Source organism: Artemia franciscana, chromosome 16 (genome assembly GCF_032884065.1).
Source record: "Artemia franciscana chromosome 16, ASM3288406v1, whole genome shotgun sequence".
NCBI classification, from domain to species: domain Eukaryota; kingdom Metazoa; phylum Arthropoda; class Branchiopoda; order Anostraca; family Artemiidae; genus Artemia; species Artemia franciscana.
The window spans coordinates 22846591-22860485 of record NC_088878.1 but is presented as its reverse complement, the minus strand read 5'-3'; the positions used below and the strand labels follow the sequence as shown (position 1 = coordinate 22860485).

The window sequence follows — 13895 nt, the reverse complement described above, 5'->3', positions numbered from 1 at the left end:
CAGACACCCAATAATTTCAGCAATCAACAACTTAGTTAACAGTATCGATACCTGAAAATTCTTTGATGTCAGAAATGATGACATTAAGTTCCAAAACCCGCTAACGAGGAAAAGTAAGTTCTGGCCCACTGCTTATTTAATATCTTTATGATTCAATATTAGATAATCTTTTAAAGGTAAATTTAACCAAGTTGTTACTAAAATAAACTTAAGCCCGTTTAGTACACTCATAGGACTTATGGGAACACCCAACCGCTTAAAAAAGTTATTCTATCAGATTATCAAAACTTCCGTTTTACTTTTTACCTTTTTACTTTTACTATTTGTTAAATGGACTTCATCAATTTTGCTTCTCAGTTAAAAAAGTACATCAATTTGGCTTCTCAGTAAATCAATTTGGCTTCTACCGCTTAAAAAAGCTATTCTACCAGATTATCAAAATCTCCGTTTTACTTTTTACCATTGTTTGTTACAAGGACTTCGTCAATTTGGCTTCTCAGTTAAAGCTCCTACTACTTATATCATTTACAAACACTTTGACAGAACTCTGGCCTTATATTAAAATCTACATTAATATTAAATAAAAATCTTCATACTAAAGACTTCTGTAGTAAAAAAAAACCTGACTTGACAGGCTAAAATACTGAGCCTTTAGCGGTCAATTATCTTTTAAAAGAAAAAGAAAACAAAAGATAAAGGTGAAATAACTAAATTCGAAGAAATATTAGAACTTTCCAAATACTGTCCAAAATTTATGAAGAACTCAGACAAGCTCGAAAAGCAGTTTCATGGTCTATAAAATCTATAATAGTTCCTTTGCGAGTAAAACCCTTTGTTCTTTTTTTCTTTTATTTCCTTTTTTTATCCATTAAAAAAATAGTTTCTCCTTAAAATCTACACAATCATATTAACCATTCTATAATCTTTTTCACTGTACCTCCCCCTTACTAACCCCGGCAGGAGAGCCCCGCTTGCATAGCTTCAAAACGGGTCATTTATGAGTTTGCCTAAACAAAATCGTAGCAGCGAACAGTCCTGCACGATGACCTTGAAGAGAGGCACTCATCGAGGAGATTATAGCCCAGTGAACTAAATAGCTGTTACTTTTTTTTGAGTGGCCTCGCACGGCTTGATGGTGCATGCCTTCTTAGTAGTAGTTTTTAAAAGCTGAGAGACGATTTTACCGTTATACCATTACGATTTGTGCCGTTATAAACAAAATCGTTATCTGGCAAATTACTAATTATGGAAGATGGGTTCATGAAAGAACAAAATAAAAAGAGCTGCCGCATATTACACCTAACAAAAATAAAGAAAGTCTAATTTTTCTTTAAAAATCTTCTGTATCTGATTTACTTCAAATTGGCAGTGAATCTAGATTTAAAAAAAAAGTTCGAAATATAATTATCAAACCGCCCTAAACAATCATCATTGCCTCGCTAAAATAAGAGAGAAAAAAACGAGTAACTTTAAGAAGGTGTCATTAAATATGACAAGCTTTAGGGTGGTAACCAGAAGACAATTATCATTAATTTAACTTTATAATTTTAATTCTTTTAAAATATATAATAAGGACATATTTTGATCTGTTCTTTATTTTAAACACTTAAGAGATTTCAATTGAACGTAAACATGACTGTATTTTTTGGCTATCTACCATATTAGGAATAAGGAAAATAAAACAAAATCAATAATCATTAATGATAGTTGACTTCTGGAACGCTTCACTAGTTTAAAAAAAATATTTCGTTTCTTTCTTCAAAGTATCTTCTATGTCATTCCAATTCAAGTCATGATTTACCATTTCAAATAGCCTTGAACATTACTATCTCTTATAGTCTACGGTTACAAAACGAAAATATTTGCATAAACCTAAAACACACTCTCCACAAGAGACAATTCATAGCTTAATTTCAAACTCTTCACACATACTACTTTCAACAGTGCTAATACCTGTTACATTCGATTTCATCTCAACACTTTCACCGTCTTTGTCTTCAGAGTATCCACTTTCATCACTAACACTATCAGTCTCATCCCGAACTCGAAACCCGTATTTCGGTGTTCTCTCAGGGCTGGCAGACACTGAACCAGTCATGGAATAGTTGTCAAAATCATTCACCGCCTGTCTTCTGGCAAATTCAGGCTCTTCTGCTATTCTGTGAAAGCTTTTCGTTCGGCGCCATTTAACAGGACTGTTCAGTCCACTTGATCCATATGCACTGTCGTTGAAGTTCTTCAACGAGAAGCGATCAGCAGCCGACAATGACATAGACCGATTTCTAGAAAATACAATAATAGTATAAAAATATAGGACATAAAACTTATTTTTATTCCAAAGGTAGCGCAATAGTGCTGCCTAAGTAGGGAGCGATGTGGCCACTTTTTTGTTCTGTTTTAGACCAGGACACTTCGTATCGAAGGAATTGTCATAAAAACTTCGAAAAGAGCTTATTTGATTGCTAACTGAAAAGGATAAAGCCCTTTATAATAGTTGAAAGTGATTAGAGGGCAACTAATCCCTTTTCCTACGTCCACCATTTCCCAAACCCAACCAGTCAAAATTTTGATAGCTATTTCGTTCAAAGTAGTTGAAAGGTCAGGCTAATATGTCTTTGAGGTTGACAACTCTCCACAGTTCTCAGGGCCAAGAGTTGCAAGTTATGCATATATATATATATATATATATATATATATATATATATATATATATATATATATATATATATATATATATATATATATATATGCTCCCACGGCATTAATTGCAACTCTTGGTCCTGAGCACTGTGGAGGGTTATTACCCTGCACAGTGTGACAATATATAGGCTTAGGTCTTTCTCAAGACCAGGACATAATTTGCGCTTTACTGAAAACAAAATATATTTTTAAATGTTTTTACTTTTCTTACTTTCATAAATAAAAAAATTATCCAAACCTTTAGGAATAAATATTAGCATATATTAAAGAAACTGACAATCCATGATTGTTTTGTTTTTTTAGTAAAGCATAAATTATGTTCTGATCTTGAGAGGGCATAGGGGATATCACCCCTACTCATGTTAATTATTGCTCGTTTAAATTTGAATCGGCTATTTATTTTAATTTCTGGCGGTTTTGCGTTTCATTCATTTATTGATAGTGATATGAGGTAGTTTTACGCTTGGAACATTATTTGACTTTATTTTCGCTCATTCTTGGCTTAATAGAGCTCTTTACTGTTTTTTGAAAAACTTTTTTTGTGGAAAAAGTTTTTTTAAACTGATCTTTTAATAATGCAAAAAGTTTCATGACTGAAGATGGAAGAATTTAGGATTTTTTTTTTTTCACTTACAGCTGTTGCAACTATCAGTAGCAAAGCCCAGCAATTTTTTTACCTTGTCTGCTAAGGACCAATGTGAAAAAACCTTCTTATATTTGTTTTTTTTTTTCTTCAATATGCTTAAGCGCAATTATTTAGACTTAGCTATTGACTTGCAGTAACTTGTAAAAACTATGTAGAGAGGAGCTGGCCTACGCTAAGTTAGCTAAATGAGAAAGTATTACTCTGCCAGATACTGGGAGGCTTAAATAGAGATCCTTGTATTAAATAAAACAAAAAATTCACATACATTATCATAAAATAATACGAATTAGTCTTTGTTTTCCCAGCTAGTTAGTGTATTATCTTGTTGTTTCAATTAGATCTCAATTAACTCCTTAAAAAGGAAGTGAAGAAGAAACTCAAAAAGGAAGTGAAGAAGAAGGAAGTGAAGGAAGTGAAATATTTTGAAATTGTCATGGTTGCAGAAGGCTGCAGTCTATTAACTGACGAACTCTAACCCCGTAGTAGCCGAAAATTTAAAAGCACGTTTTCAAAAACCTGTTTAGTGAGAAAGAATTGTCAATTGACTTTGATTTCAGAATGGCAACAGTTATTTTGATTAATCTTGGCGGAAAAGTTTATTAACAAAACAAGTTTACGGGAATTTCGGAAAACCCCTAGAAAAATGAAGTCGGATTGAAATGAAAATTGTACCATTGGAATCAAAATAGCTGCCAGCTTTTCCTCCCTACCCCCCCCCCCAAAAAAAAAAAATATCAACAGCTGTCCCCTGTCTTGAGCAGAAGGAAAAATCGTTTTCGTATGGGAAGCAGTGATAAGTGCTGTTTTTGTCACTGCTAGTGGGGCTCTTGAAAACCATAGATGTTTGAGGACTCATTTGAAAGTTAATTCTTTATAGCGACGTACAATTTGTAAGTAATAAAACATTACATTAAAATTAAATGTATTTTTGACAAAAATCAAATAAAAGCTCGAGACACTTTGCCACTTCATTGCATCAAAAATAATATTAGTTATAAATTGGACCAAAATAACTTTTTTTTTTCCTTGCATTCACTTATTTTTCCAAATGAAATCTCAATATTACCTAACTGCGTGCGGCCAATGCTTTTGAGTTTTATATTATGTAATCAAGTACTATCATGCAAACTGTACAAATGATAACATCAGTTTTTTTCATTAACGAGCTTACTGACAAATTTTGGTGTAAATTCCATTCAGATCAGTATATTGCGAGAAAATTTCGTAAATTCAATACCGAGGCCATAATTTTTGCCTTACTAAGGATTAAATGCAAATTATCCTATCTGACTTTATTTGTTAGTTTTCTCAGAAGTGGAAAACCCATGAAATGAATATAGACAACTTCCTGATGATAAGAAGCATACGCAAAAGCCAGATTAGACAATGCATAGAGTTAGACAATGGAGATAGTTAATATATCCCCGTAGATCCATCGGCATAGAAACACATCCACAATCCGGTGGTATTACAGGTCAATTCCATTATATAATAAAACACTGAACTATATTCAAAATTAAATGGATAAACACAACTGGATTCTTTCCTCTTTTTTTTTTTTTTTTTTTTTTTTTTTTTTTTTTTTTTTTTTTTTTTTTTTTTTTTTTTTTTTTTTTAATATAAAATTCCTAAAGAGAATTGAGACAAGATATTGCAAAACTTTTTGTGAGATTTTTCCCTTACCCCCGAATTAGAGTGAAATGAGGGGTAGGAAAAAGAGATTATACTGCAATCTCGTTGACTGGAGTTAACCAGCTTCAAAAGTAAAAAAAAATATATATATATTTTATATATAAAATATATTTCATATATTTTATATAATAAAAATATAAATATAAAATATATATATATATATATATATATATATATATATATATATATATATATATATATATATATATATATATACAGTTCAATGTTTGTAAGAAGATTAACTTAAATTAATTCTCAGAAAATCTTTTAGATTCTATTGCTCATTTCCGGAATAAAAGGAGAGAAAAAAAAAGGCGTGTTACAAATTTATTTTTCGTCTTCCGGCAAGCTGTCCTCTCTATTTTGAGGTCAATTTCTTTTTTCTTTGCACAATGATTTATCAATTATATCCAAAGAGCAGTTGCTATCGAACAAAACGCTTCATATAAAATCCCGTTCCTTATTAATTGAAGTCAGTAGAACAACGCAGTGTTAAATCTTTTTCTTACATCTTTAAAAACTTTTCCCTTCGTTCATCCTAATTCTCAGTCCTGGTTAAACAGGCTTCTGTAGATATAAGAAGAAATGGACGTACCTTTTTGTAATTGGTTTTATTTCCCGTGTATACGCGATGGTGCTACCGAGATTTAGACTTTCCAGCATTATATCAAGAAGACTTGTCGCATGATCACCCAATTTCTCCTGTGAAGAATAGGGAGAAAGATTCTCGCCAGCTAAACTTAATTTGTCTGATTCTACCGTCGAAAAAGCATCAGATGTATCCCCTAAAATTAAATAATGAAAAATGTGAACATATCCCTCTAACCAAACGTATGCGCCTCAGAATTGGGGAAACATCCTTTGGTTCAATTCAAGAGCTCCTGCTCAAAAGAATTTGGTTCTAATCTGTTTCTTTATGTTAATAATAATTTAAAGTAATAACTTTAAAATGATAGCTAACTACATTAATTATAAACAATAATTAATAGCTAATAATAACATGATAACTAATAATAATAGCTAATTAATAAATAATGAGAGCTAAGAGCTCATATAGCACTTGTGACGAGGCTGGAAGAGCCAAGAGCAGAGAGCTCATATGGTATGAGCTCTAGCAAGATTCTAAGAATCAATAGATTGATTTAAAAGGAAAATCAGAGGCTTAATGCCGGTCGAGATTTAAAATAAGAGCTCTGAGTCCTGAGGTCCTTCTAAATATCAAAATTCATTAAGATCCGATCACCCACTCGTAAGTTAAAAATACCTCATTTTTCTAATTTTTCCTCTCCCTTCAGCCTCCCAGATGGTCGGATCGGGGAAAATGACTTTATCAAGTCAATCTGTGCAGCTCCCTGACACCCCTACCAATTTTCAACGTCCTAGCACGTCCAGAAGCACCAAACTCGCCAAAGCACTGAACCCCATCCCCTAGCTTCCCCAAAGAGAGCAGATCCAGCCCGGTTACGTCAATCACGTATCTACAACATTTGCTTATTCTACACACCAAGTTTCATCCCGATCTCTCCACTCTAAGCGTTTTCCAAGATTTCCGGTTTCCCCCTCCAACTCCCTCACATGTCAACAGATCTGGTTGTGATTTGAAATAAGAGCTCTGAGACATGAGTTCCTTCTAAATATCAAATTTCATTAAGATCCAGTCACCCGTTCTTAAGTTAAAAATACCTCAATTTTTGTAATTTTTCCAAATTAACACTCCCCAGCTCCCCCAAAGAGAACGGATCCATTCCAATTATGTCAATCACGTGTTTGTAACTTTTGCTTATTCTTCCCATCAAGTTTCATCCTGATCTCTCCACTCTAAGCGTTTTCCAAGATTTCCGGTTTCCACGATTTTTGTTTCCCCCCTCCAACTCCCTATGTCCGCGGATCCGATTCAAATTGAAAATGAAGCATCTGAGACATAAGCTCCTTCTATATATATTAACTTTCATTAAGATCCGATCATCCATTCGTAAGATAAAGATATCTCAATTTTCACGTTTTCCAAGAATTCCTGTTTCCCCCTCCAGCTCCCTCAATGTCACCAGATCCGGTCGGGATTTAAAATGAGAGCTCTAAAGCACAAGATATTTTAAATATCAAATTTCATTAAAATACGATCACCCGTTCGTCAGGTACAAATACCTCATTTTTTTTTCTAATTTTTCCGAATTACTCCCCCCCCCCTAACTCCACCAAAGAGAGAAGATCTGTTCCGGTTATATCAGTCACGTATCTTGGACTTGTGCTTATTCTTCCCACCACGTTGCATCCTAATCTCTCCGCTTTAAGCTTTTTCCAAGATTTCCGGTTCCCCCCAACTCCCCCCCCCCAAATGACATTGGATCCGGTCAGGATTTAAAATAGGAGATCTGAGTTACGAGGTCCTTCTAAATATGAAATTTCATTGGGATCCGATCACTCCGTCGTAAGTCAAAAATACCTAATTTTTTCTAATTTTTCCGAATTACTCCCCCCCCCCCAACTCCACCAAAGAGAACGGATCCATTCCAATTGTGTCAATCACGTGTTTATAACTTTTGCTTATTCTTCCCATCAAGTTTCATCCTGATCTCTCCACTCTAAGCGTTTTCCAAGATTTCCGGTTTCCAAGATTTCTGTTTCCCCCTCCAACTCCCTATGTCCGTGGATCCGATTCAAATTGAAAATGAAGCATCTGAGACATAAGCTCCTTCTATATATATTAACTTTCATTAAGATCCGATCATCCATTCGTAAGATAAAGATACCTCAATTTTCACGTTTTCCAAGAATTCCGGTTTCCCCCTCCAGCTCCCCCAATGTCACCAGATCCGGTCGGGATTTAAAATGAGAGCTCTAAAGCACAAGATATTTTAAATATCAAATTTCATTAAAATACTATCACCCGTTCGTCAGGTACAAATACCTCATTTTTTTCTAATTTTTCCGAATTACCCCCCCCCCTAACTCCACCAAAGAGAGAAGATCTGTTCCGGTTATATCAGTCACGTATCTTGGACTTGTGCTTATTCTTCCCACCACGTTGCATCCTAATCTCTCCGCTTTAAGCTTTTTCCAAGATTTCCGGTTCCCCCCAACTCCCCCCCCCCAAATGACATTGGATCCGGTCAGGATTTAAAATAAGAGATCTGAGTTACGAGATCCTTCTAAATATGAAATTTCATTGGGATCCGATCACTCCGTCGTAAGTCAAAAATACCTAATTTTTTCTAATTTTTCCGAATTACTCCCCCCCCCCAACTCCACCAAAGAGAGCGGATCCGGTCCGGTTATGTCAGTCACGTATCTTGGACTTGTGCTTATTCTTCCCACCAAGTTTCATCCTGATCTCTCCACTTTAAGCGTTTTCCAAGATTTTAGGTTCCCCCCCTCAACTCCCCCAATGTCACCGGATTCAGTCGGGATTTAAAATAAGAGCTCTGAGACACGATATTCTTCCAAATATCAAATTTCATTCAGATCCGATAACCCGTTCGTGAGTTAAAAATACCTCATTTTTTCTAATTTTTCCGATTTAACCGTCCCCCACGACAATTTCTAATTTAACCTGGTCTGGTTCCTGATACGCCTGCCAAATTTCATCTTCCTAGCTTACCTAGAAGTGCTTAAACTAGCAAAACCGGGACAGACAGACAGACCCACAGAATATGCGATCGCTATATGTCACTTGGTAGATACCAAGTGCCATAAAAAATAATATCCTGATAACATTAAAATAATTTAAAGTATCAAGTTCTTCATATTTGTGAATTTTTCCGGTTCCCCTAAAGGTTGAAACTTGTCTATGGTGAAACTACAAGTCGTTATTGCGGAATATTAATTTTCAGAAAAATCCACCGATGGGTTTTGGTTTTCAGATAGCGATTGGTGACACAATTATCTTTAAAGGGATCTTTTTGTTCTGTTAGTTTGTTTAATTTTCTTCCAAGATGTAACGAAACAAAATTTTGAAAAGAAAAACTTCAATATCCAAATCTTTCTAAGAGCGATAAAACGAACGATCTTGGAATACTTTAAAATACTAGCATATAATATTTAGATTAGATTAACTACGGAGTTTATTCAAAAACAACAACAAAATAGAACACTTGATTCTCCTCGAGCTTTTTCTTGTTCGGAGTATATCAACCAATTAAACATTATAATATCACTAATTAAGAGGAAAAAATTAGGAAAGAAAAAAGAATGAAAGAGAAAAATAGTGTATTTACCCGGTCGCAACAACCCTTCCTACCAACATATCATTCCGTTTACCAGCACACCCCAAACCCTTGGTTCCACCCGACAACAAAAAGGAAGCTATTCTTTCATTTTGCATGGAAAACTTGAGAGTAAATTAATTTTAGGTTAAATACATTTGAAAAAATCATAAAACCGGAGACAAATTGTTTTTTTAAGCATCTCTACAGAAATCACACACACACGTTGACTTTTTTTAAAGATTCAGGCAAATTATTCCGAACATTTAGCCCAAATTGACATATTGAAAATAAAGATCTAGTATTACCAACCTGACGTGCTATTAGCCACTGAGGCAAGTTGAAAACTAAATAGTCCAGGGGAACTAAGATTCAACCTGTCGACCAAGCAAGGTGGATTCATTCTGATAGACTATTAGATAAAAAAAAGTTTTTTTTAACGGAAAATAAGGAGCAACATTAAAACTTGGAATGAACAGAAAATATTCCGTATATGAAAGGGACTGTCCCCTCCTCAACGCCCCGAATTTTTTTATTGTTTTAAAAAGTAGATTTAAGAGAAAGAGGGGGGGGGGGGGAGAGAACGGTTCATTAAACAACTTTCGTAGCTCTTGGCTAATTTGCAGTTGCAAAAACATTAAAAACAAGTTATGCATTGTTATACATTGACGCAAAAAAGGGCAGAGTCAAACTTTAGCGTAAAGAGCGGAGCATGGAGGACGGGAGAGTCCCTTTCATATACAGAATGATTTCTGTTCGTTTTAAGTTTTAATGTCGCTCCCTACCTTTAGTTAAAAAAAACTTGTTTTTTTACTTAATTTATAAACGTTTGTCAACTAATGCAGGTGTTGATATTACATCATCGTACATGAATAATTCAAGTTTCAGATTTTTTTTTTATTGCAATTACAGGGATTTGTGATTTTTAAGACTCGAAGAAAAGAACATATCTCTAACCATGCGTATGCAAATCGGAACCAAGAAAATCCTCTTTGATTGAACCCAAGAACTCCTACCCAAAAGAATTTGGGTCTTCCTAATAATTTTAGATGATCAAGTTCTTCATGTATGTGAATTTTTTCAGTCCCCTTAAAGGTTGCAATTTGTCTATGATGAGTTCAAAAGTCGTTAGTACGCGAAATTCATTTTTGCAGAAAAATCAACCAATAGGTTTCGGGTTTTCAGATAGCGATTGGTGGCACAATATTTTTTGAAAGGATCTCTTTTGTTTGATTAGTTTGTTTATTATTCTTCCAAGATGCAACGAAACAAATTTGATGAGAAAATCTTTTATTTCCAAATCTCTCTAAGAGCGAGAAACAACTATTTTGGAATACTTCATTAATACTTCATTAATATTAAATACGGGGCTTATTCCTAAACAATAACAAAATAAAACACTTCAATCTCGTTCATATTCAGTTTCCTATTCAATCTTGTGCACATCAGCAGTTTAACAGGCAGATTCGTCTAAGAAAAATTCACCTTGAATTTTCTAAGTAGTTGGTATCACAATTTGCTAGAAAATAGGGCCATATAACCCGACGGACTTATCTCAAGAAATGTACAATGTCTGGATGTGATAAATTCAAGACTGATACAAGACTTCTAAGACACAAGCTGTGGCCGAATTCCCACAAAAAAGGGGAACGATGAAAATACGTCAGCTGAAAAGAACTAGTGACACATGTTAAATCTGAATAATAGAGCTGGAAATTGTTTTGGCTGGTCCAGTGGATTGTTTTTTGTTTTTTTTTAGAGAAAGATGGGTTTATTAATATAAATAACAAAACAAAACAAGCAAATGGCCCGAAGCAAAGCTTGTTTGGGCTTACAACCCCAATACACATACAAATAAAACAATACGAAAAAGAAGAAAAAATAAAAAGAAAAGAAAAGGAAAAGAAAAAAGAAAGAAAGAAGAAGAAAAAATCAATTACCCTGCATTTCAATCGAAACGGATTTACACTTCAAAAGAGACAAAACAAAAAGAAACTAAAACCACTTTACCAGTATCGCCAAAATCAAAACCAACATCTTGGCTCCACTTGAGGTCCACTCAACTATCAAAACCATAAATATTAAGGCAAAATAGCTTTAATTCCCGCCGAAATTCAAAAAAAACTATCCATGTTTCTCAAAGTCGTAGGTAAACAATTCCATGCATGGGGTCCTAGATGCCGAATAGAAAATTGAGATCTACGGGTAATAGCAAGCGGACGACGAATTATATCGGACTGTTTGACATTCTGCAGTATTGTTTGACATGCTGTCCAGGTATTGCTGTCCAGTATTGTTTGTCATGCTGTCATTTTTTATGACAAAAAAACCAACCATCACAACTGGCCTGAGAAGCTAACAGCAGCTGAAAGTTGGGGTGTAACAACGCAATGAAGAGAGCCAGTACCAGAAATATATTCACAAAATTTGAGGTCCAAAATTGCAGAAAACTCTAAAGCTCGTAAAGGTCCATGCTATCTTAGACAAAGCAGTTTTACAGATGTCCCAATACGATTTATGTTTTCAAGATTTATGGAGAGTTGTTCATACATAAAAATCAATTGGAACTTTCCACCTTTAGCAAACCTCTGAAAAACAGCTGCCATTTTTTTAAGCCCTAGAAGTATCATCAAGAAGAAGAATACACGTAAATGGCATTCAAAATACAAAGTTAAGGACCTTAGAATACCTTAGATACCAGAAAATGCAATATTTAGCGATCTCTATACGTATTTTCTTTCTAGGCAGACTGTGCCTTGTCCTATTATACCAAGAGGCATGCACTTTGAAAGACAAAGCTCTAATTATAGCAGGTGACAAACCTTTTCTTTCGTATAGGTATCTCTCCAGCTGTTTGGAAGAAAGCTTACGTTAGAGTAATTCCAAAGGTTACCAGCCCTAAGAGCTGTGACGAACTTAGACCTATTTCGCAAACAGCATGCCTGGCAAAAGTGGCCGAGACCTTTATCATGAGGGTCTTACTTGATCAAATCAAGGAATCTATCGACCAGAGACAATACGGCGGACTGAAAGACTGTAATACCTCAGTGTACCTAGTGCGGATGTACGATAGTCTCCTCAAGTGGATCGACAAGGGTCACAGTTTTGTCAACCTTGGTGCCCTAGACTTCCGAAAGGCATTTAATCACTCACACGGTAGCTGCCCTTAATCTGAAGCTAATAGGGGCTAAGAAAAAGACTCTTACGCTCTTGTTGGACTTTCTTAGTCAGAGGATGCAGCGTGTGTTTGCTCTCTATGAAGGTGATAGTAATTCCGAATGGTCTTCATCCACCTGTGGAGCCCCTCAAGGCACAGAGCTTGTAGCTATTGTATTCTTGTCTGTAATTAACTTCCTCATAGCTGACTATGACGACCGCTACAAGTTCGTGAACGACCTGTCATTTATCCTGAAATATTTAGTACAAAACTGAGTTGTGACGCCAAAATTCAGTTCAAATTTTTTCAGTGTTTTCATAAAAGAGTGCGCGGAGCTAAATCTTGAGATTAATAGGAACAAGTCGAAGATATTACGCTTCAACCCGCTAAAAAGCGATATTATGGAGCCAAATGTTCCATTTCCTCTAACAAACAGTATCGAGATCCTTGGAGCTACTTTCTTTAATGACTGCTAGGAATACCGTCACTCCAAAACCGGTGCGAAAATTTGATAATGAGTTTTGGAAACTTCTTGATTTCTAAATCTCAGTACCGTGACAATCTACCTGATCAAGCACTATCATCAAGAACAAGAAAGTAAGATAAATTAGTTCCCGTTAGAGCAAGAACAAACCAATATGGTAATTCTTTCGTCGCGGTTTTCGTCGATATTTACAATAAGATTTAATGTTTATAGTTTGATTTATATTTACAAGTGTAGTTTGATTTTGAATATGTTGTAAAGAAATACAAATCAGCGATAGCTATAAAGGTTTTGCTATTAAACCTGTCTACTGCTGCTACTATTACAACTACTCAAGGGGCCTTGTCGGCTGTCAAAGTTGTTAAGCGTATTTACATTTAGCCCAGGACAAATCCAATTTAACGCAATTTTTTCAACATGATTTTATTGAAATTTGTAGTCTAGTTAATAAAATGTCTTTGGCTTTAATAGACCAAACATGAACTTATGTCTACATTTTATTACATTGTCGTTTCACATTAATACTTAAGTTAATCACCTTGCGTTACAGACCATGTAACGAATAATAACCAATCGGAACTAGGTGAAAATTCATTTAGGCCTAACGTAAACCAGCGCGATAAGCCTATGAAGCCTAAATATCTATCGACCCAAAAATACACAAATGTATAGATGTCGTTGAGAAGGGTATGACAAAAACTGTCATCTAGGTAAGTCGGTTTTTCGGTATAGTTTAAAGCTCTTAATTTGGCTGAACTACAACTTAATTTCCCTTTAATTGTATTTAAGATATATGGAGAAATGTTTCATTTGTTTCGGGCAAAATTACGGACTTGCAGTCATGTTTAGTATGGAACCGCATAGCCCATGGCATTTCCTTAAAAATCATTCTAATATTTATGCTCTTAGAAGCACCAATTCTTCATCAGGTAAATATCGCACAGACCGTGGATTACACACTATCCCGGATTTATGGAAATCCTAACTTTTATTGAATGCATCTTTATTCAATGC

At 34.8% G+C, this 13895-nt stretch overlaps 1 protein-coding gene across 2 annotated transcripts in view; it reads right to left on the bottom strand.

Annotated features, from left to right (window-relative positions):
• Positions 1-1388: 1388 nt before the first annotated feature.
• The window catches only part of LOC136037240 (protein FAM43A-like), a 57825-nt gene continuing 45318 nt past the window's right edge, over positions 1389-13895 (bottom strand). For both annotated transcript variants that reach the window (XM_065719853.1, XM_065719854.1), the window contains exons 5-6: positions 5634-5823; positions 1389-2282 (exon numbers count right to left, since the gene is read on the bottom strand). In XM_065719853.1, the coding sequence (XP_065575925.1) occupies positions 1901-2282; positions 5634-5823 (572 nt within the window). In that variant the 3' untranslated portion in view covers positions 1389-1900. The remainder of the gene's footprint in view (positions 2283-5633; positions 5824-13895) is intronic.